The 25,809-nt window shown below is 42.2% G+C and overlaps 1 protein-coding gene across 1 annotated transcript in view; it reads right to left on the bottom strand.

The window, feature by feature from the left end:
- The window catches only part of jarid2b (jumonji, AT rich interactive domain 2b), a 128,511-nt gene that overhangs the window by 26,346 nt on the left and 76,356 nt on the right, over window positions 1-25,809 (bottom strand). Inside the window, exon 4 of the mRNA XM_049603152.1 lies at window positions 11,609-11,832. Within this exon, the coding sequence (XP_049459109.1) occupies window positions 11,609-11,832 (224 nt within the window). The remainder of the gene's footprint in view (window positions 1-11,608; window positions 11,833-25,809) is intronic.

The following is a 25,809-nucleotide window of genomic DNA, read 5'->3' as shown; positions in this document are numbered from 1 at the left end:
TCAAACAAAATATGATATTCATCTCCCAAGTGGATGTCATTACATAAATTACCTTTAATTCCTTTCCAACCCTTTGTATCTTCCTGTTATTTTGGAAATTATGTTATGAGAAAGATCATTGTGCCGCATCTGAACTGATCTTTTAACCTCTGCTCGACTGTTCGCTTCAGCCATTTGATATTACTGTACCCCTGATCCAACTAGAGGCATGAAAAGCCACAGTCATCTAGCTTGCTGGACAAATGTAACCCACGGTGATACATATGTTCCAATAATATACACATTATCTTTATTATTAGCCACGAACTGCTGAGAATATAATATATATATAGGAGAAGCCTGTGTGTATGTGTACACGTCTGTGTGTGTGTGTGTGTGTGTGTGTGTGTGTGTGTCTGGAAAATGTAAGCAAAATTTAATAAAATCATTTTAGATTAGTACAGTTAGGCTTTGTAATGTTGTAACTGCATGTTTGTGATTGTTGTTACAGTTAACCGGAATGTGTGGCTGTGCAGCATGCCCACAGCTTTGATTCAATCTGGCCATTTATGAGCAGGAAACTGGATTTTTATGAATCCTTTTATAAATCGATAGCATAGCATGAGCAACTACTGTGGGTTTTATTACCCTTTTTAGGGGCCACCGTGTTTAAAGGGCATTAATGGGAAGCAATGCACGATTATGTGTCAATTAAAATAATGTTAAGCCTCTGAAAAATAGGCTGAATTTAACTAGCCTGCATTAAGCTATACAGAGCACTTAAAATTACACAGAGTGAATTAAGAATTAGCCGAGCCAATTATTTAATCGGCACTCTTGTTTTGGAGGGTGCTGAATACTTATCTTAGATTTTACACATTCAATACCTTATTAAGCGGCTTAATGAAAATATAGAGATAACACAAATATGACACCAAAATAATTACGTTTTCTAATAGACTTACACGAAGGATACATCTCATACAAGATAGAAATTAGCCGCTAAACTTCACTAACGCTTCATGGCGTCTCTGTTTGGATGGTAGGTTTTAGACTGAAGAAAATAAATGAAAGCCTTTTATAATCGATACATGCACAATATGAAACACATCTACACTGTGAGTGGACAGTGGAGCTCAGCTTGGGAATGTGTGTGTGTGTGTGTGTGTGTGTGTGTGTGTGTGTGTGTGTGTGTGTGTGTGTGTGTGTGTGTGTGTGTAAGTGTGTGAGGATACACTCAATACTTAAATGACAGCCTGACTAAGTCCGGGCTTTCCTCATGACAAAGGAGAGGACACAGTTCAAGGCTTAACTGGTGCTAACCAGTACCATGCAGACAGAGTACTGCTGAATACTGAAGCATTCTCCTTTAAATAGCCCACAGTGCAGAGTCAAATAAGAAAATAAGAATAGAAAGTAAGAGCCCTTAAGGGAACACTGGAGCGTGAAAGCTAGAAAATCCTTCTTCTTTCCCCACCAACAATCTGCTGGAAGTCAACTTCTGAAATGTTGATTTGATAGATTACTTTCTGCCCTTGTGATGAGAACATAAAATAATATGCACATTGAAGTAATTATTTCAACATTTCTGAAGCATAAGCTACATCTTTGAACACAGATTAATTTTCATTTTAAAGTGCACCAACAACTATTATTGGCCAGTCGGGGGACCTGCGGTTACCACATGTCACATCACATTTATTCTGAAAGCTCAGTGTAAATTTCAAACTCGTATCAAAGCTTTTTCAGACACTAAAAAGTACAGCCTGGTAATAATAAATCTGCTTGTGCCTTGGATCATGCTTTTCACTCAGCAGCTCTGCCAGTTTCTAATTATCTCCTCAGAGAGCTGAAGAGAAAGAAAGAAATCTGTAGTAGCAGCAGATTCCCTGATCAGATAATATTGGAGTTTTACCTGCTCTCTTTAACGTGTAAAGGAGATCTGTAGGGCAAAAAGTAACTGCTCAACATCTTGAAATATGGCCTTTATATAATCCTAATAACCTACATGGTGAGGCATGTTTCTTTGCAGGCAGGGATAGATTCTCACACCACATCTGGTTTAAGAAGCCCTCATAACCCCTGTCCAGCGTGTGTTTATGTTGTGGTTTCTTGGCACACAGCATCTGAAGTGGGATGCACACAATTATAAGTGGTTAAACTCGTGTAGCAGTGCCACTTTGTAGCAAAGTACAATCTTCTGGCTTTTAACCAGAGGATCAGCCCTGGAAGAGTTGGGTGACCGCAGCGCACATACACACCAGCAGATACAAAATAGCCACACGCATGCACCAAAGGACACACACACACGAACAAACACACCGCACAGACACCTCGTTTATCTTGGCGACAGAGCAAAGGCTCCTCTCTTAGACCAAACAAACACACAGAGGCGACACACACACTGGCCCAATCAGCTTCTAATGACTTGCTTCATTAGCTAAATGGCTGTAATTTACTGCTCTGAACAGGGGTCAGAGGGCCAATGGCAAACAGACCACAGGGGCACCGGGGAGCAGAGACGAAGGGAAGAGTGTGCGTTTTTTTGGGGGTGCAAGGAAGTGCAGATAAAAATGTTCAAATACATTAGAAGAAGTGTGTGTGTACCTTTACAACACCTCTGTCCTTCTGGGAAACACTATAACAGGGTAGGGTTCAGTATTTGGAGATAAATGGATTCATTGCAAGATTCTAAGAGGCCCTGTTTACACCTGGTATTAACATGCATCCTTAGTGATCAGATCACAAGTGGATCACAAGTGGACAGCTTGTGAACAGGTGTGAATGCAATAAAACTGTCCTTAATGTGTCTTGAGATCTGATTCCTCAGATCCACATTTGGAGGTGGTCTGGGCTGCATATGGTCACATTCTACGCCAGTGTGTCCTGGACCACATTGATGGTACCCCTACTGAGCTAAAGTACTTGCTTCTCTGACACCCCACAGGATGAGAAAACTTTTGTTGGTGCAGTTGCACAGGCAACCACAGCCACTCTACTCCCGACAAACGGTCAAATCAACACCTGTCTGGTTAGCATGAGCTAACACAGCTGCAGCTGTTAAATGGTCCCAACAATCTCACGACAACAATGAAGTGACATGTAGCGTAAGCCATGTGATGCTAACAGTTCGCTCTGTCTTTAGCCCTTTCTAAACAGGAATTGTGTAAATTTGCAGGAAAGCCCAATCAGTCTTTTTGCAGCATTGGCAGTATAAAAACAAAATTGGGGAGTGTGGCAAAATGCTGCCTGCTTTTGTTCCTACATAATGCGCCTTTTTCGGGGCAATGGGGGGCGTGAGCAAGTAACATAATATGTAGCTCAGCGTGTGACATAAACTTTGACGTGGGAGGGAAGCTGCAGCTAGTCAGTCTTTCGGTGATTCTCTCATAAGTCAGCCTGTCTGTCACCATTCCCGTCATCTGACGGTTAATGGCCTCTTCACTTGCGAGGACAAGGAGGGCGCGCAATTCCTTGTCTCCCTTGTTACTCATCTTTACAGTGTCTGTCAGGTTTGCGTTTCCCTCTTGCTACTAGCTGCTCGCTAAATTCTGCTATCAGCTGTTTCCTGTTTATCCACCACCAGTGGGTCACACATGCAGCGTCATCAACAGCCCCTCCCGTGGCAGAAGGCCGCCTCAGTCTTTTAAAACCAAAAGGGTTCCGCCAATATGACTACCCCACGAGGTGGAAAATTGGGCACCTCGGATCAACCCGCCAATCCGGCTCTGTGTGTATAAATGCTTGCAGCTTGCCAGCAAAACAGCCCAACATTCGCCGAAAATCTGGCAGTGTAAAAGGGGCTACTGTGTGGTTGTGGCCAGGTGGACTCTTATCAAGTGTCCCCATCATGGAGCTTACAGGTCTGCAGCAGTACTTTCCAAGCAAAATTTTACTCATTTTAAATAGTAAAGGCTGTAAGTGTGCGTATGACACGACAAACCTTCCGTCGCTTAAACAAAAACAAGCAAACAAAAAATGAGGCATTTGGTCTTTACAAACCTAAATAACTCACATTATTTGCATATCAAGCGGATAAATGAGATCCGATCACAAGTGGTCACTGGAGAAGCATGTGGAGACACATTCTAATAGCAGGTGTAAGCAAGCTCAGAGGTATGGTAAAACAACTGCTGACATGAGGAGAAAACTAAAAAGAAAATGAAAAATTGAGCATATTGTGAAAGTGAGGAGGGAAAAGAGAGACAGAAACAAATGTGTGTGTGTTTTTCTTTTTTCTTAAGCTGCAGAAAGAAGCAGAATGGCAGAAGACGAGGACCAGACATCAGACAGATGTAACAATAGCACAACTGTATCCTCTAATATATTCAAGATCCCCAAAAATAAGACTGTCTAGAATTCTGGAGAGAGGGAGACGGGAGAGGACACAAAGACAGACAGACACACAGAGCCAGCCTGCCAAACAGATCTAGTGGTCCAACACCAACCACTGGCATCCCGATTACGGGAGTGGCTGCAATACCAGAGACCCTGAATCCATCAGCTCCTAGAAAACACATGAATGTGCCTAAACACACACACACGTGGTGAAAAAAAAAAACATAACTCAGTCCGTCTCCGAGACCTCAAACGGGGCTCGAGCCCAATCCCCCAATTACACCATCTTTTCATCCACCTCATTCCGACCGCAGACAAATCATAATTAGGTCTGAAAGAATCTATTAGGATTGTCATTTTTAACGGGGCTCTTGGGTGGGGGGGCATAATTACAAACCCTCCATTCTCTGGCTACCCTTCTTTTGTCCCCTTAACTGGAACTGAAACAATGAGGACAATTTAAATAGTCAATCAGGAGGGTTTAGCTGCCATGGGGACATGTGGACGTGCTGACTTAGAACAAAGTGTGTGAGTGTCTGCGCAGGAAGTGTGAGTGGTGTTTTTAAGGGAAGGTCAGAAAGGGAGACAAATCTAGGTTCTCTGGCGTGGAGAGGGCAAGTTATCTCCTGCAGCTAAGCTCTGCCAAAACTGTTCATCAGTCACTAGGAGAGAAACAGAGAGAGAGAGAGAGAGAGAGAGAGAGAGAGAGAGAGAGAGAGAGACTGAGAGAGGATTAGGGATTACATCTCCAATTGACATTCCTTAATGTCAGCAAAACCATTAACCCCACAAACAGTGGCTCTGCTCTTGGAGGAGAATGTAGAATCAGTGGGTGCTGCGCTACCAACTCTTGCACAGCGTCATGAGTGACAAGAAAGTCACAGCTCTTCTCGTACAGTTTCCAGGCTTTAATCAAATAGCAATCACACATTAGAGAGAAAGAAAAGTACCTTATCCCTGAGGGAAATTTGGTTGTCACAACAGCAATGCACTTGAGAGACAAATGAGTAGCTGTCGGACTCGAAATCCTATTCCCAGGGGTGGAAATGTGCTTCTAGTTAAGCGAGATTCTCAGACAATAAAAATACCATCAAACAAAATCAAATCTAACAATCCAGCTACAAAGATAGAGGTCCCAAGCACAGTTCCCAGGATTGGCAGTCATTTCTTATAAAGAAAAAAAACATGCAGATGTGAAAAGTCCACATTTGTCTCCTATGTGTAATCACGTACTAGGAATCTGAGGTCTTTGGTTCACTAGGTCAGGGCTGGGGGGTTATGTAAGCAGAGCAGAGAAACTGGACTCGCTGAACCTGAGAGAGAGGCACCACGATGGGGCTGGCAGGCATGGGAGAAGGCCCAGAGGGCAAAGAGGTAAACACGGCGGCAGTGCACACGTACACTGGAACACACACACGTTCACACACAAAGAAAAACACACTCCTGGAAATGAGTCTTATGTAAGAGACTCATTTCCAGGAGTGTGTGCAGACAGTTATTCATTTACTCCCTAATCTATTCTTATCTCATCTGTGTCAATGTGTATACTGTGCTTGTGAAGGAGTGCATGTGTGTGTGTGTGTGTGTGTGTGTGTGTGTGTGTGTGTGTGTATTTACGCATAAATGAGAGCAAACATCGGTAAATAACTTCTTTCCAAAATGCACAAAACAAACCATGCCTGATCTTTATTGTTGGATATTTTAAAGAGGCTCAAAAAAGTAAAATTAAGGTCAGAAAGAAACCAAAACCACTTAGAAGCTGTGCAGTTTACACACATGACAACAATCATTCCAGAAAGATTGTGCTATTTACTTAAATAGTGGCTTTCTCAATTTGGAATGAAACCTTTGGATGACTTGGAAAACCTGGAGCGGGTCAACACTGTGCACTTCGATCTGAATCTATTCATCCTGCTGGTCTCAGTGCTGCCCCCACCCTGCCAACAGCAGCCCTGCACCCTCTGGGTTACCAGAGGCAGACAGAGCCAGAGGCAGACTGTCTGGCTACCACCCAAATGGCTTTCTCCATGGATATAAACAGCGCAACTACAGGCCTGGACCACACATAAACACCATTCTGAGAACACAGGCAAGGCCTGGGCACTCAGCTTGTGTGTGTGTGTGTGTGTGTGTGTGTGTGTGTGAGAAGAAAGAAAGAGATGAGCAGTCAGATAAATACAGAATATAGGCCCTAGACAGTGTGGGTGGTGAGCATACATGTTGTGCATCCTTCCATACAGTAGACAGAAATCTTGTTTTTCACTTCTCTGTCCGGTTACTCCCACGTTGCATCAGAATTATTTCCTCGGATACAGCAACAGCAACACCAGCAACAGCAGCCAACCAATTCATTAACGTGGGGGAGAAAAAAAATCCCAAAAGAATAAGATGTCGTCAATTAGAAACTCCAATTGGATGCGACGGCACTGGGGTAACATGCAGAATGATGGAAAACTTAGTGGTGGTTTCACAATACAAACTGACACAAGAGTTCAGCTTTCACAACATTTGCCTCTTTCTTTTTGTTGCTCACTTTACAGCTTCAAACACTTCATGTTTTACCTGCTTTTATGCAGCTGTCCGAATGAGTGATGGATAGAAGCCTTTGGGGTGGATATGTTTACCTGATAAGAAAAGCAAACACTGCAGTGGGTGTGTGTGTTTACACATTGTGAACGTTTGACCTGGGACGAATCCCAGAAATCACCACTGATAGGGTTTTTAGCAGAGGTGGGACCAAGTCATTCTTTTCAAGTCACAAGCAAGTCCTGAGTCAAGTCCAAAGTCCTGAACTTTGAGATTAGAGCCCTCAACAAGTCATGATGTACTCTTTAGTATTTATTAAATTTCTTTATTTGTTAAAACAAGTTTGTCTTTAATTTTGCATACTGCAATTTGTTTTTTGTTGACCACCCATGGTTTTTGTATGCATACAGAATAATAGTTTTTCAACTGCTACTCAGTAACACCACTTTAGTTCTTCATGGTTCTCTCCTGCAACCTGATTGAATACTGTTGGATTGGTTCAAACAAAGAGGATCTGGGAAATTAGGTGTTGACATGCTGGGAATGAAAAATGTTAACGTTACTTGAATCAGGAAATGAAGGGACATGGATTAAGAAACACTTTTTTTTTTTTTTACTATACTTTTTAAATTATTGGGTTCTGGGGAGGTATATTTTCAAATCAAAAGGCTCAAGTCCAGGTAAAATCACAAGTCATAAGTGACAAAGTCTAAGTAAATCTTTTTTGATTTTGTCAAGTGGAGTCTAAAGTCATCGAATTTGAGACCAAGTCATGTGACTCAGGTCCACATCTCTGTACTTTAGGCTAGAAATGCTGATGATTGCCCTGTTACAACTTCAAAAAACAAGCCAAATTGAAAAGAAAGAGAATTAGGGAGATAATGGATTGGAGATTTCCATAATACAGCTAGAGATCCTGTCAGAGGCATTTTGGTTGCAGACATGAAGCAGCCTAATGTGCACGGTGGTCAGATCACCAGAGAGACATGTATCAGAATCTTAAAGGGGATTTGGGGTTTCAGACGATATCAAAGACTTGAGTCCCTTTGAAAAGATTAACCAGGCTAACACGGTCGTCTTGGTAGGCTGTGTCTCGTCATATACCCTGGATGCTGCATGTGTGCATACACACTAACACATGCGCACGCACGCACACACACACACACACACACACACACACACACACACACACACACACACATACATACATACACACGATGGCGGGGCACGCAGGAGATAAGCAGAACAGGCAGCATCAGTGGTGACTGAGCATGGATTTGCACTCACACTTGAACACACACACAGACGCACACACACTGACACACAACCTCAAGGGCTCTGCTGACATTCTCCCATGTCCTTCTCTTGGTAAGGGTCCCTGCATATGGGTCATATGAGAGGCCAAGGGGAAAAACAGAGCAGAAGAAGCCTGCGCAGGAAAATGTCATCCTCGCAGCATGGACAGTAGACACACACACACACACATACATACATACATACACACACACACACACACACACACAGAGCTAAAGTGGGTCTATAAATACAGCAGTAAAGCAGGGAGCGGCAGAGTGGAAAAAGCCCAGTGGAAAACCATTCAATCGTTAGCTTAGCAGCCTAGCTCTAAAATTAGCATTAGTAGCGCAGTCAAGAACAGCAAACCTTGCACACACACACACACACACACACACAGGCTTGAAATCAGCTTGCAAAGCACCATATCTAACCTTAATTATAAAGAGAAAAAGCAGCAAAACTGAGTCAGGACCAGCCACCTACACCTCATTAGTCTACCACTCCACATGTAAGGGTGGGGTTAGTTTAGCACCCAGAGCTCAGAATAATCTCAACTTCAAAGTATATGGGACACATTATATCATTAGCCTATGTAACATCCTGGCCTATATATGCAAATCAAAGCCCCTCTCACCAAAGGCTTCAGTCAGTTTTAGCAACCTCCAATTACGCATTCTTGAATGAGCCCTGTAAGGTTAAAATGACATTCCATAATGGGAGTATTCTCGTCAGAATAGGGATGTATAGCCGTCATGTCCCAACAGACTCAGATCTAAATTTGCCTCTCCTGAGTCTTTAGCCTACTTTGTAAGATGGGCAGAGGTTAATAATGATAACGGTAAATTAATCGGAGGCGAGGGGGTTTTGTCTTCCAAATGAGTTAATTCTGGTTGCGAGGACATGTTTGAGAAAAAGGTAAGTGGGATGTTCGACAAAGGGGAAAATTAAGATAGCAAAAGAGAAGTCACCGCCAAGGTTGTTCGAGAAAATGGTCCTAAACTTTTTATTGTTTAGGCCCTTGAATGTGTCACTCCCTTTTCTTTCATGTTCCGTAAGAAAAGCATGATGAAGACGGGAATGTGAGGTAAGTCTTATGATTTATTGTGTGGAAGGGACATTATACGTCCTTACATCTTACTAGTCTGCCTATAGAGTGATGCAGGAATGAGTCATAAAACCTGAAGATGAGTTAGCATTTTAGTAATTCCTGTTCCCTCGCCTCGAAATTGTTTTTAATGGGTTTTTAGCCTGAAATAAGGTCTGTGCTTAACACAAGTTCAAGAGATTATGTTTTGTTTGACCACATAAAATAAGTCAGTAAATACCCCAATTGTGTTAAGCTTTTATGTGTCTTACAGGTCCAGTGTGTAGGATTTAGTGGCCTTTAGCAGTGAGGTTATGACACTGCAACCAACTGGAACTTCTTCCATGTGCCAAGCATGTAGGAGAACTACAGTGGCCGATGTGAAAACGCAAATGGCCAAATTTTGAGCCAGTGTTCGGTTTGTCTATTCTAGGCTACTGTAACAAAAATGAGGGGCTTCGTGCAAGAGAACCCATTCAGTATGTAGATATAAATAAATTATTCTAAGGTAAACAACAAAACAAAACAACAACAAAAATACTAGGTCATGAATATTATATTCCTTTTCTGAATTCTACACACTGGACCTTTAAAAAAGGTGGCTACTCACAAGTGGCTAAATGAGACTGCAGAGGTTGCTGCCGTACATGGCTTAACAGCCTCATTGTCGTGGTGACATTGAAGTCATGCGACTGTAATGCAATTCGTTTATCGCTTATCTTGCTGAATAAAACGTTTAAGTATCATAAACTTTTGTTTGCTGCAGAACTTAATTCCTGCAGTAATCCAAAATCCAACTGAAAAATCCCACATACTTTTTGTCGAAGTAACCAAGGTGACGTTAACTTCCAGGTTGGCCTACAAGTAAACATTATCCTTACAGCACTCTATATACAGGGCATGTAAAAAGGAAAGATGTTATTGTTCTAATCTACAACAGAGATCTTTATTATGCCATGTAAAATCTGCCCAGGGAGACATTAGATATTCATGTCTTTCATCTAACATGTCATTTTGATATAGATATTCCTACATAGAATTTTAGAATGAACACACAATGACTGTTACATAGAAGTTTACACAATTTATAGCAATATTTCCTTCCCGGTAACCCAGTTTCTTTGTGATTGAAGAGCACTTTTACAGTCATTTTGTTGATGTTATATCAAAGTTTAACTGTAATTTTGTTGCTCTTTTAACTGAATTTTGTGCAAGCTCAGATTCATAAACCACAGCACGGAGAGGAGAAACTTTTTGCAGTGTCCTGGCAGTGGACTAGCCTTCTTCATTCACTGTCCAGCAGAGCAGAGATCATAAGTAACATGAATCCTTCATTAACTCCAGAGCAAGACAGAACAGGGCATGTAAGGTTACTGTGAATGTCCAGTGGGGTCTTAGTTAATATGAGTTACCATTCGCAGGCAGTTTATAAGGGCGTGGGTGTGATAGTATCAGAGCGCCTGCATTTAACCCAAAGAATTTTCCTTGTTAAGACACTCCCCATTAACAATGCCACACACACAAACACACACACATGCACACACAAACACACACACACACACACAAAACTCCAACTCTGCTGCTAATTACCCTGCAGTGGCTTTCACAGTTCATTTGACATCGAAGGTGCTACATAGTGTCGGTGAACCTGTGTAGTGTTTGTAGTGTTGGGCGTGTGACTGTGCGAGTACTCTATGCACGAACAGCTGCTGTGGTAGAGGGTGATAGGCAGAGTGCTAAAGAGACAGAGAGTTGTTGAAAGGTAGGAGGGGGAGATGTGTAAGCTGATGAAATGCAGGATAATCTTAGCCTTGGGCAAGTACACAGTTATTTGTAGGAAGTGTGTGCTGTTATGTGTGTGTGTGTGTGTGTGTGTGTGTGTGTGTGTGTGTGTGTGTGGAGGGTGATCAAAACCTGACTTAACAAAACCTATTATATATGCTCTTGAATTGCTTGTGCACACATCTTTATGTGCACGTGTGTGTATAAAAAAAGGAGCGGAGCAAAGTGTTTAACCTCAGTTCAGGTTTCCCTGTAGACCTTCACATGAGATAGTACAACTCAGTCTGACAATAACAGCGCTGGGCTGCACATACTGTATGGCAGGTCTTGGGAATGTTGGGTGTGTTTATAAGCTTGCTATTAGAAGCTAACAGAGTGCAGGCCTTTCGAAAGACGCCAAACAGTAGCACAATGTTGTCCAGCCTCAGAGGTAATCTGTCTTTCAGCTTTCTAGCAGAGCCCTGTACCTGTATAAAAAACCTCTAATATAAGAGCAAGACATATCTGCAGCTTTCTTGTTCAACAACATCGCTTCGTGTCTACCGCTGCTTTCGGGTCTGCATGTAATTATGTCTCCATCTGCTCCGTTCTGCTGCGACTTACCTCTGAGGCAGAGGAAGGTGAGGAAGTCCTCCGTCTTGGGCTTGCGTCTGGACAGGTCCTGAATGGAAGAGGAGAGGGATGAAGAAGAGAGCGATGACAGGGATGTGGAGGGCACGGTGGCCAGGGCGGTGTTCAGGCTGCTAGGGTCGGCCACCTTGATGGGCGTCGTGCTGGGCGAATTGGGCTGCGACTGGGCGAACTTCCTCTGAGCCTGGAGTCGAGGTCTGAAAGGGAGAGAGGAAGGAGAGAGTGAGTTACTGATATGTAGGGGAGAGCGGGCTCAGTTAGGACAGGGGGACAGTTGGGTTAGCGGACAAAAAAGAGTGGACGAAAACAAGACAAAGGCTTTTACTAACTGAATAAGACCCATACTCTAGCTCTGTGATCAGATCTGAGCCTGATTAATACTCAAACTTCCACTGTAAAAAATAGATTTTTTTGTTATATAAAAACATTTAATACAAGCTAAAGTCAACTTAAGTCTTTTCAGTACAGTAAGAGACTTCTATGACACAATCTTCAACATGCAGCTTCTCATACCAAATGTTCGCACAGCCCACAAACTGCCATATGCCATATGTTAGAGACTGCGTAACATTTGTCCTCATTAATGAGAGGCAGATTCAATCCGCCAGGAATTTTGAGAAATTACAGCCAGGCCCGGCCCGAACCCGGGGTTGGGCCCACTAGGGTTCGAGCAGAGAATTAAAGCTCTTGTCTACATCACAGCAGTGGGCCGCTACCGCAAGGAGGCTGCCATGACTGCTTGTGCTGACAGGAAAGTTAATAAATTTTAGCAGATTTTATGATCACATGGAAAAACGCACTACAGGACTTATATGTAAGATAATCACATCGATTTCAATCATACATCAGAAACAAAGATAAAACACACACACACGAAAGTAGAATGTATACACCACATATCCTGCATCAGTATTTGGTGCTGATATCATTCATCCCTGTAAATCACTCTGCAGCTGATTAAAATCTTATTTTGCTCTTTTACATTCATGCGCACACACACACACACACACACACACACACACCCTCTCATCGTTTTTATTACTGAGGCTCGATGGCTATTGTCTCACTGTGGAGTGGATTGCTGAAACAATTACCCTGCAGTGAAGAATTGATCACCTTTGCGTGCATCTGCACAATTGTTCAGTGAACAGTGGGTGTGAGCCCATCGTGGATGCACAGATACACACACACTCATTTGGCTGACATGGTCATTCAGTGAGTATTTGGGTGTGTTTGAGTGTAAATGTTTGTATTTGCATGAGTAAATTACACAAAAAACTACATGTAGTGGTGTTACATGGTATGACAATTGACAGTTATCACACCGTGTATATTTGCTTATCTGTGGTGTTAAAAAAATCCAACTAGAGGGAGAATTTCACCTGCATGTGTGCATCTCCTCTCCTCCTTGACTACCTGTCAGACCCGTCAACTTGTATCACACACACACATACGCAGCTGAGAACACCATCTCTCCATGCAGATCAAGGTATGTGTCCTGCTCATAACTTTAATCCCTGACAAATGAATTAACACACATTGCTCATAAAATGCAGCATAGAGATAATTTTCCACAGGGCTCAGCGCTGCATCTGCATCGTCTGTTCGTTGTGTAACCTCTGAGTTACAAATACACACACGCTGACCCCGTAAAGTAACACACACACACACACACACACACACACACACACACACACACACACACACACACAAACTTTTCTGGCTCTCGGCTTTAAGTTTCAGTTAGAAAAAAGTGCTTATTCAACCGAAAAGCCCTTCTGTTTTCATTCCATTAAGGGTCATTGTAAGTGATAATAATAATAAAAATAATAATAACTGTGTGATGAAGTGATATTTTCTGAGATGGTTATGATGCCGTGAAAATCTCATACAGCCTAAGTGTGTAGTCAGAGACACACACAGACATCCTAGTTGTATATTACAGTACATCTGTTGAGCACTGAGTGAAAGATAATTACGCTGCCAGAGAGCAACTGAAGTTTCTTCATCTCTCTATATTTCTGCCTTCTCTCTCTCTCTCTTCTCACTTCTCTTTCTCACCTTCACACCATTATATTTTCTCCTTTTTCTCTTCCCCCTGTACGCTGCGCTGACTCTCCTCTGTGGCCCGCAAAGCCTTTGAGATGTCTCTCTCATTTTTCTCTCTGCTTGTCTCTTTTCTCTCTTTATTTCACAGTGTGTGTCAGTCGAGGCGAAGGAAGGAGGAGAATATTAAAGAAGTGGGTGTTGGAGGGAGAGCGACGGATTTACCTGTCACACCGTCTCCCTCAGAACACATACACCTGGCAGTGAACGCTAATACTCACGCTCACACACACACACAAATCATAAAAGTCGTAGTCAGGGGCCACGTGAACCAGCAAGTGGCCTTGATCGATTAGCGCTGCTGTGTGTGTGCATGTGTGTGTGTGTGTGTGTGTGAGTGATGGCGAGCTATGCTATAAATGTTGAGGAGCAGTGATAGAAGCAATGCGATATCCTGGTATTATTTGTCAATTTGCTGCGGATGGGACTGAAGTAAGGGAAGATAGGATCATGTCTGGAGAACACCCACAATGCATTTGGTGCAGAGCTCCGATTACACTTCAATCAGGGAACAGCATGGTGTCAAAACGTGTCAATTTCTTTGCAGTGACATGGGTGTAAGCTCAATACGTGAGAAATTGAGAGATGATTGCACACACATTGCCAAAGCGCTGCATTTGGACGTGAGGTGAGAGAAAACTGATCAAACAACTGTTTGCACATGCCCAGTTTGGTTACAATCAAACACTCAGGAAACAAAATCCTATGACGGTGATCAGCTTTGCATTCTGTAAGATGGAATAGTACACAAAAATGATCCACATTTACAAGAACTAATTGCCTTTGATTTTGAGTTTCCAAAATGTCCACAAGCATTAGCATTAGAGGCATTTTCTCAGCACACAAAATACAGACTTATAGTCTCCAAATACATGTGGCGTTGAAAAGTTTAATCAATCATTATACTGAAGAGAGGGTTGTTATAGTGCTGCCTTATTTCAACATTCACTTAAAAGCTAGGTGCGTAGAGGATGAACTGTTTTACCCTGGTATTACAGAACAAAGACACAATGAGAACAGATGTCACTTCACACAAGGGTGTGATTTACTCACAAAATAAGGTGAAACTAGAGTCCCACCTTGTGGTTTTATGTCTCTGCTAGACAGTCTAGTTGCAGTTCACATCCAAGTTTGTCCAGTTCCATATATGCGGTTTTGTTTTTAGGTGTTTTTGCAGAACATTATGATGTCACAGTTAAGTTGACCTTCTATCTTTTGGATATACAATGTCATCACTTGATTTTATCCTAACAGACATTTGTGTAAAATTTTGTCATGATTAGTGTTTGAATATTTGAGTTATGGCCAAAAACATGTTTTGTAAGGTACCTTTGACCTTCAAAATCTGATCAGTTCTTGGTTGAGTAAAAGTGAATGTTTGTGCTAAATGTGAAAAAAATGCTCAAATGGCGTTCATGAGGCGACAAATGCACCAACAGATTAACAGCGCCTACGCATAAAAGGTAATAGGGCAAGGTGGCAGCACATAAACTTAAAAACTAAGATACAACCAAATAATGGAGGACAGAGAGAGAGAATAGAGAAATCCAACCCGTGAAAAGAGAAGCTGAGTTTTACTGGTTTCTAACATGACAAAGACAGACGAGTGTATTGAGAAGGAAAAAGAAATGATCAGATGATGATCAAAAACTGACTTCATGCAGTGAACAGACCAAAACCTATTCAAGTTCAGTTACTGAAGAGTCTGGCAAACAGCTAGAGAGACAAAGGATGAGAAAGTGAGAGAGTTAAAGCACAATCCTTGTTTCACACGTCCACAGTGTGCCTGCCAGGCTGGCCTTTTATTGTTTCCTGACTGTACAGAAACAAATGCAAACACTGCCACACACATGCAAAGACACAAAAAAAAAAACATACTCATACACTCCCCTACCCAACTTCAAGTCCGTCCTCATGAAACATTTACCTTCTCAGTCTGCATGCTCACCATAATAACTCTATGACCACTAGGGATGGAGAGTGTAGGGCGTGCAGACACAGAGAGGCAGAGAAAGGCAAAAGCCTGAAAGTGAGATGAAGTGATGGAGAGGGGGAGATGTGCGGAGGGACACTGGAAGCAGGGAGGCTTGCGTGACTGCAAGACCGGTGAAATGTACAGTGTGTGAGACGAAGATAAATGATGGAGAGGGGACGGAAATACACAGAGAGTGTAGACAGAGAAAATGCACACAGTTAGGTAACTTTAACCACAAACGTGCCACCACATCCAGTTTTGGAATTTCAACAGTGCACACAGTGTGCTCTTCAGGCACATTTGCATACTGTGTATAGACTCTTTGCTCTTAAGCGACACAAAGGTGTAAGTTTCATTTCAGCATTGGGGGAGGGCACTGTGGTCAGAAAGTTTCACTTCATTTTTTGCATTCTGATGACTTAATGCTCCAATTTGTGCCTTTCTTGCATCAATTTATGTTGGACATGTCTATTTGCATAAAGGAAAACACAATTAATGAGAATAAAGTTGCAATATGACAAATGTTAACTTCATCAAATCCGAAAAGGTGCAGCTCACAGCCACTTCCCCGCTTTTCACTAATTTGCAGCTGTGTAAGACCAGCTTCGGTCGTGTTTACCCCCGTCCACTCCAGAACTCGTCCTACCGCAACAGCCAGCTCTCAAGATGCGTTCTAGGGGTCTTTCAAAATAAAAGTCTTCCGCTACTTTCATTTCATTCACTTTCATTAAGGAGGACAAATGCATCTGTTCTAAATATTGAAGGAATTTATACTGTATTTTATCTTTCATGATCAAAGGCATGATTCAATGTTCATCAGTGGTCTTTCAACTTAAATGGATGTTAAGGGAACAACTATTTATTACACACACAATTCTGTCTCCGTGCTTTACCAATTTATCTATAGTATCAATAATAGTACATGAATAAGAATGTCTTTCTGCCCAGCAGTGTTTTTACATAGGCATTACTGTGCTCATGTGAGAACACTTGTATGTGTGCATGAATGTTAAGCTGCTGCTGTTGCTAGTGCGCAGTTCAAGTGTGCAGCCACCCAAACCCGTCCTGCCATCCTATAAATTTAATAGTCTGCAATTTAATATTGCGAGTGGGGTGGGGAGTGAGGGGGGGGGCATTGTAGACTAAGCTGTGCAATGAACACTTTCTAAACAGTAAGCGGAGGAGAGACGGCGCTCTCCATAAAAGCCTCTTTGGTAAGCTAAACCCTGGATAGTTTTATTGCTTCTTTAGATGAATAGGATCCTATTTTTAAAAAGAGAGTGAGAGGGAAAAATTGACACACACACACACACACACACAAAAAGAAAAACAGACATTATGACAACAGAAATAAGGAACTGTGCAAAAGAAAGAGGCAGAAACAGATGAGCTAATAAAGCATTGTGCTTACTACATCCTGTCTAGACAGTCAACCAGAGCCTCTTTAGACGGGCCTCAGGTTTCCCCGGGACGATCCTCTGTTATCTGTTACTTATTAACTAACATGGGAGATATGCTGGGGGGCTTTCCCAAAGTCTAACTATCACTGAAAACACCAGTTACAGGTAATCTCTGGTAATTGGACTAAATTCTCTTTATGGACATTTCTCTAGGTATTATCTGTTGTCAGCTTCTTTCTCTTTGGTATGCTAACAGCAAAGATGAGGCTAATAAAAAAGTAATAAAAACAGATCTGCTTCACTGATGGTGCGATAATGACGCGTCTGGCTGTGAATTTCAAGGCAGGGGAGTGGATGAATTAAAAAAACACGTCACATTACACCGCAAAAACCACAATTTTGGTAAAAAGTAATTATTTTAAAGATGACAGAGAGATCTCTTGTTTGGAAATAGTGCTCAGGTGGCGAAACAGAATTGCTGTTTTTATCACTATCAAGGGTGTCGGGAGATTAGAGCACGGAAAACAATTAGAGTCACACGTCTTTAGCAAATTCATCAAGCTTCCACTGAAAATGGACTGTCCCCGAAGTTTTGCGAATGTGCCAAAATGGAGCCACATATCTTTAGTTAAAAAATGAGGAGATAGTCAAGCATGTATGAGAGAGGCTTGTGTATAGCTCTCACACACACACACACACACACACACACACACACACACACACACACACACACACTCCAGAGTCCCAAGTACCAGGTAAATATTGAAAAATAAGCACAGGAACAATTTGCAATGACACAACTGTTTTTGTAAGTGCTGCCACTGCAATGAGCTGAGTGGTAACATGAGCCTCTGATATAGCCCTCCGTCTGCCCAGAGGAGGGTTGCCTCTGTGTGTGTGTGTATGTGTGTGTGTGTGTGTGTGTGTGTGTGTGTGTGTGTGTGTGTGTGTGTGTGTGAGCCAGAGTACACTATGTCCCCAACAGTGTTGAGCCATAGAAAACTCATTGGTGCAGTGCCATGGTAGGTAAGTGCGTCTTACGGGAGAAAAATTAGTCTGATTGCCCTGATTGAAGGAGAATGAGAGGACGGCTGGAGAGACACAGGGAGGGAAAAGAGGAAACAGAGATCCAATAGCGGGAGAAAAAGCGGAGAGATTACAGCAGGATGTCCCCATTCATCCCTTTCTAATCCACCTTTCATCCATACTTTCCTCCCTCCATCCCTTCCTGCTACCCCCACCAGCCATCTATCCTTCAAAGGGCTGCTCTAATGTCTAATATTACACATGTCACTGTAGCTGCGAGAGCATTGATTATCTCGGGGAGAGAGAGAGAGTGAGAAAATTCGACGATCCTGTCAGCCAGCAATCCCGGGAAAGGCGGCGAAAAGGGGAAAGAAGAAAGCGAGAAGATAAAGGGCCATTTGTGATTTCCCTCTATAACACATGAAATGAAGTAAGATGAAAAATGGGAAGGAGGCAGTGATAAAGGGACCCAGGGACGGAGAGAAAGATGAGCTACATGTTACTCAGCCAAGGCAAGACCACCGTCTGCTCGAGCAGCACAGCGGAAAGTTTACATTCGCCTCATTTCCATCATGTTGTTAAGCTCATCTCGACTCAGTTTTGGTACCAGGTCATTTTCTCCATTTGGTTTCACACTGGTCGTAGTACCCTCACAGTGTAGGTGGGATTCTCAGCTGATCACTATCATTCCACCACATGGAACTGCCATGAAATCATCTTCAACGTGACACTTGCTAAATCCCTTCATCAGCAACCACAGAGTAATGTCTGCACTCTGCTGATTGTATGGTGTCACTTTTGACAGAAACTTGGCTGTTTTTGAATGGCTGGTTTGTGCAGAATATGTCCTTTGTCATGCAAATGGAGCTTCTCTCTGACCAATTAGCACAGTGTTTTATCTCCACCTTCCCCTAGTATCGGCTCAACTTGCTTGGAACCTCGACCAACGAGGTACTGTAAAAAGTATCAGGTACAATCCACAACTTTTGCTACAAGAAAACTGAAAAAGAGAGCTGAATTGAGTAGAGCAGTGCCGTACCATGCAGTGGAAGTTAAGGTTCACAGATGCTGAAACTATTGCTGCAGATGAGCGCTGCAAAACCAGAGCCCCGCAGGCGACTTCCTGGCTTCTGGGTGCTTCTGAACCCAATGCTCTGACCCAGACGGTCTCTCAGAGTACTGAAATTTGGCACCAACTGATGACTGCGAATCAGTTCTCAGTAGTACTGATGTAAATCGGTCAGTATCCATAAAAGTACCACTTTGGCACCCAACCTTAGTGGAAATGTCGTCTTAGATCTCACACGTAGACATGGACCCTGCCAATCAAAGATCTCTTGCTCTCTTCTTCAATCTCAAACTTATTAACACCTTTCCAGTGATGGCTGTTCCCATGGGAACTGCTGTGATGGCAGGACTTCCCCATGTGGTCATCTTAAGATATGCTCTGAGTGAGTTGGCAAAAACCCACCCTGCTGAAGTGTCACTGAGCAAGACGCTGTCTACACTCCCTACCACAGGGATGTTGATCAGTGACTGACCCTCATCTCTGACCTCTCCCAGCAGAGAGAAGCCAACAAAAACAGAATTTCTTCTTCGCAGTCAGTCAATAACTCAAAAACTGTCAGTGAAGAAGACGTGTATCGCAAATAGAAACCTCCAGCTGGCTCCTTAAAGTAGTTTACTCTCAGCCAGAGCACATCGACAGGGTGCAGAGTGCAAGAAACTGGATGACTAAGCACATATGTGTGTGTTTGTTTGCACAGAGCTGACAACAGCTGATTTATTAAACAGCATATCAACTCATTTGTGCATAAAACACTTATAATGGATGCAAAGAAAAATACTTTAAATGTCAATTAGGCAGGACTGATTGTTGAAAAAAGGCGGTCTCCCATGTACGTTTGATTTATTGAATAAGCTGTTGGCTCGGGATCTTTCAATTCTTTATGTATATTAAATATTGATGAATTGAGTCCAATATGTACAAGCAACAGAGCAGCAGAGGGGACAAACAAGGAGATACAAACACTGTTGAGACTTTAACTTAACAGCAGATGACTCCGTGTTAATTGCTCCAGCTTGAGAAATCATTTGTATTTGGCATTTGTGTTAATGGGTGAAATAAAGCTTGAAACAAGTAACCAACACCAGATATGAGGCCTGTTTCTGCTTCTAAAGTTAGACATGAAGCCTGATACTCTGGTTTTGATCTAATGCCAAGCCAATTCTTTTCATTATATGGACATTTAAGGCCAGATTCTACTTTTAGTTTTCCACTTTTCACCACATAAAGCACCAGAACTACATCGTTTAATGAATGAGTGGATCGAATGACACTGAATGACTGTGTGCCTGAATGTGACAGGGCTTTTAATGACGTGTGTGTCTGTGGTCCGGAGGTCACATACTGTACACTGTGTCTCTTGTAGTTGGTGCACGGGTCATCCGTGGCGGAGCCTTTGGCTGTTATGTGTGGCAGCCACTGTGTGGTTTGGTTTCAGACCTTTGCTGTACCACTGTAACCTGATATTTGGATAAGGCAGGCGAGTGCAACACGAGCTAAAAGTCTCTGAGTTGATTTGTGCAAATGTGTCAGCCTCTGACTTACAAAGCACTCCGCGCTCTCAATACTGTGAAGTGTTTCGGATACAAGCTGCAGCCAGCGATGCCACAAATGCCTTAATAATTGGAAAATAATCGCATATCTTAATTGCATCCATTCCAAAACTCCACACATACAGCTAGAAAGAGCATGAGAACAAGACAGACAAATAGCAATGAAGAAAGAGACAAAAAAAAGCGTTGATTAAGAACTATGAAAGTGTGCCAGGCCGGAAAAAAGATTAAAACAGCCTCACAATTATTCTGTTCATTTAACTTATATATACCTGTTAGATGGCCAAGAAACACAGTAACCACACAAAAACAAAGCACATGTTTAAATAATTGTATATCCATAGTTTTTATGCGTTTCAGTAATCAGTAAATACGTCCTCACCAAAATCTGGCTACAATCTCTCAGTGTTTTGCAGACACATAGAACATCTGAATCAAGCCCAGTCTTGAGCTCGTCCACAGCGTGTCCTACGGTTTGAAGGATGTTCGCATGAGGCTGAGCTCCAGTCAGACTTTGTGTTCCCTCCCATGGTAAAGGTTATTGTGTGAGGAGAGGAGCACTGATCCAGAGTCTGTACCTTAGGGGCTGTATTAATTGGCTCCAGATGGCCGACATGGTCCTGATAGAAGACTACCTCGCTGCAGCTGGCTCTGTCAGAGTGCGCTTATGTGTGTGTGTTTGTGCTTATGTGTGTGTGAGAGTCCATGTTGTTGAAATCAGAGCAACATGAATATACATGTTTATGTACATAAGAGTGACTGAATGTTTACATGCAGGGGTAAAGCTTTGCAAAATGTGTGTGCATGTTATCAGTGTTTCTATCTTTATCTGTTTCTGTGTGTTTTGTCTGTTCAGATCAAATCCATCAGCAGATAAGAGTGAAAAGAAATTGTGTACATGCGCAATAGTTTACACCGTGTGTGTGTGTGTGTGTGTGTGTATACGAGCATTAACGCGTGCATGAAGGAGAGAAAGCTCCAAGGCTACTTTGTTTCAGTACCAAACCTTTCTTGTACCACATTTAACTGTTAATTAACCACAGCACATTGTGAATTAACGAGCACTTAAGTTGTGTATCAAATAAAGAAAATTAATCAGCTTTTACTTCTTATCACAACAGGGACGTAGTAAATAAACACGAACGTGTGCAAAATACTCGCCTGCAAATATGTGGCATCATACTGGCAGTGACACGAATTTGCAACAGTTGCAGCACTTGTTGGAGAAACGGGTTAAATGCGGCTGCAGGGATCCTCTTGACCCATAGCAGCTACCTTACTGAGTTTCCTTTTAACATAAAGTGTATATGTCATGGGCTTTTACTGTGAAATGCAAGAACGGGAGGAGTGAATCCAGTGTGCGTTGCCTGTTTTACAGTCAAAAGAAGGAGTAAAGTTTAGTCTTGGTTTGGAATACGGAGCGTCCATGTTGTCTCCATGTTTATAATCATATATAGGCCCAACGTGATTGGCTGATGCCTTTATTCGTGGTACAAAAGTGCAGAAAAATCAGCCTCCTTCCAAAAAAACTATTGCTTTTTCGCAGCATAATAATCTTGTTCTGTGTTAAAGTGACATTACCCATGAAAAGAAACTACAAAACATGCATAAAAAAAGGTGTTTAGCTTGTTGGGAGCACTTCCTAGGGTTGAAAGTGCATAATGATATAATAAACTTGACTTTCTGAAACCTTTTTTGCTCAAGACTACACTCACCACACATTGTCCATTTCAGGGATTTTGTTGGGAAGCTAAACAGTCGTAACTGAACTCACCCCACTCAATGTGTTTATTGTTTTTCTGTCTCTGTGTATTTAGAAGAGGGATGGCACTGCAGTGAGCTGACCCACTGACCCCATGACCTTCACATATGCAAACAGCCCCTGTATAGACCCCAGTAACTGTGAGCCTGGTGCACACCAAACACAAATAAACCACCATCATTAGTCAACGAGCCAAGGCTGCTGAGAGGACAAATTTACACACAGGAGTCCACTTATGGCTCACTATATTGGACTGAAAAGTACACACAGTAGTCCACTGACACGGGCCTTAATAACCATGATAGTAATGTATATACTTCAGTGTTTCTATATATTTTGTCAGCATATTGTTTATATGCTCAACTGCTTTGCGTTAACGTTGAGATTAATGTGAGTGTGTGTTATTCAGAGGTGTGCTAGTGTGTGTTTGTCTGTTCCAGGTCAGCCGTGACAGATATATGCTTCAAGCAGTCACAATAAGGGTAATATTCATTTGAGATAAAGAAAAGATAAAGCAAGGCCTGTGTGCATATTTAAATATAACCTTGGCCTTCCTCTTTTTTTTTATTGAATGAAACGATGAGAGGGGAGATGGCCTGATAGGCAGATGTGGAGAGAAAAGACATCTTGACAATAGATCAAGCTTAGCTGTATCTCTGTGAATATATAAATGCTATATTAGGTCAGGTGGAAGTCAGCCATTGTCGCCTTTGTCACTTTAAATATGCTAATGTGCAAAAAAAGGGTGCTGTGCTTAAGCTAAACGCTACTAAAATAACTTAAATTAACCAATGGTGCTTTGTCCAGATGTGGCCAGAGGTTTTCAATTTGTGGTGAATGACATGGCAGAAAAACAAGAACAGTGCTTCCTACTCTGTGTCTTTTTTTCCCTCTTGGCCAGAAATAAAAAATAAAGCACTGCATTTAAATGTAGGCTTTGTTAGCAGTCAAGGACCACTGCTCAGGGCTATTTACCACCCCCTTTGCAACACATGCTGAACTCAAACCCTCTGACCTCTGACCTTGCATTTCACCCCTGGGAGTGGCTGACCACAGCCAGATTAGGTCAATAAACATCAGAGATGGTTCTGTATGTGCTCAGCAATCAGTCTAATTAAGACAAAGTCCTGTATGTAGACCTTCAGAGACCCTGAGTAGATGTGTGGCCTTGGGGCTAGAGACACAGGAGGAGGCTGTGGCTCAAACAAAAGATCTGGGACACATGGAGTGCAGTGGGGTTCAAATGAAAGAAAAACAGGTGTATTGAATAGTAAATCTAACTTTTCTTTGCATTTTTTTATGCTGATTATTTGTTGTTTTCATAATTTACAGTTCGAAGCAAGCAGCAAAATTTGGAGCTGAAAATGAACCAAACATCAAAGTGCTAAAACTGTGGTTCCTCCAAAGGCCACTTAAGGCTCACTTCAGAAGTTAGTCAATCCCCATAGACACCATGATAAAGCGGGACACGTGGCCTACGTCATTGTGAGCATTCATACTTGTGCGGTCGTGTGTCTGTCACTCTGCAGTTAATCCTCCAAACCACTAGTCAGCGGTGGGGTTTCTGTGAATTGCTGTAAAGGTTACTTGATTCAAAACACACATTAAACATGTCTTAATAGAGACAATTTCAAACTCAAGTACTTAGATTGGCTTCACTGTAACTCGCAGCATTCACAGACGAACACTTGTCTTCATCTGGACACATTTTCCCCATAAATACCAAATGCTAATGTTATTAGCATAGCAAGTCTATGGCATTTTACATTGTATAAATTAGCTTGGACTTTTCCTCTACTTCTATCAAGCCAGGGACAACAGCAACATTTAACAAAAGGTAACGTTACAAAGTTCAGTTCCATTACAACTCACAAGGTTCAGCAACAAAACAACTGTCTTATACTTGACACATTTTTTTCCAAACAAATACAACATGCTAACATCATTAGCACAAGCCTATGGCATTTTACATTGTATAAATCAGCCAAGCAACCAGCAGATTCCTTTACACATATGAGGCCAGGATAAATCATACACAAGACGTAAAATGTTTTTTTTTTGTGGAGGCTTTATTGTCTTCACAATTAATTGTTTCTTATCTCTGAAACTGAAGTAAATAAAAGCTTTGTTTCCACTGAGGCAAATGGTTTCAGCTTACAAAAATAGACAGGAAGTCTGCATGACCACGGCATGTAGTTACATTTCTGGGGCGGTGCATGTCAGGCTACAGTATAGGATACAGTGTAGTAGGTACGGCGTCGCTTTGATGCAGAAGTATAAATCCCGTATAAGGTGTTGCTACAGTCCACGAGTCATATCCAACCCTAGGTCCTACAAAACTATTACAGCAACTTAGCAGACAGATTTAAAAGAAACTGAAGTGCACATGTCCCCCCCGCCGCCCCCCGACACACACACTCACACACTCACACAGCTTCTAACTGATTAATCTCACACCAGTGCATTTCCAATTTACAGAGGATCCCCAGGTTGAGATGACAAGACTGACCCTTCCAATGGGTCGCTGCACTCTGCAGCCGAGCACCTTGAGCTTCACTTTTTGAAACATTTTTCTTTCCGCACACAACTTCCAACTGAGCTCTGGCTTTAATAGCACATCAAGGTGTCATGTTTCTTGCCTTTGGCTACGACTTTAAAGGAAACACTTTCTGTCTTTTCCTGGAACACCTACTTTGACATACAAGGTTATGATTCTTATTGAGAGGTGTCTCAATATGAGATATTCTTATACATATTCTAATATATTTCTACAGTATTCTGAGTCATGTTTTCATACACTGACACAGTATTCTGAGTCATCTTTTCATTATACAATATTCTGACTCATCTTAACAGCTTGGCTCACAATAGATATTTTTGCTGCTAAAAAAAGACACACACTATTAAAAGACTTTTCTGGCTGTAGCACGGCAGCCCCAGTCGCTCCAGATACAAAAATAACAGTATACAGTAAATCCTGTCAACTATTTACATTCTGTTGTCATGAAGCACCATGCAAACCGGTTGTAACATGGTTAATCTGTGCTACAATCGCAGTGCTTCAACTTGTATTTGACAGTGATTATGGGAGCGAGTCTGTGCGATGAGTGACATTATGCACTGTGGTGGATGGTTAATACTCCTTCACCCTGCCATTTCAGCAGAGCGGAAGGCTTTCATAAAGCTGCAGTGGAGCAGCGACAATGAGAGGAGACTTTAGAGGAGATTTTGGAGACTGACACGCTGACATGCAGGGGTGAGTCACTGACAGACTGACAGAAGAAGG

Source organism: Epinephelus fuscoguttatus, linkage group LG17 (assembly GCF_011397635.1).
Source record: "Epinephelus fuscoguttatus linkage group LG17, E.fuscoguttatus.final_Chr_v1".
Lineage (NCBI taxonomy): Eukaryota > Metazoa > Chordata > Actinopteri > Perciformes > Serranidae > Epinephelus > Epinephelus fuscoguttatus.
This window is presented reverse-complemented; position numbering and strand designations above follow the sequence as displayed.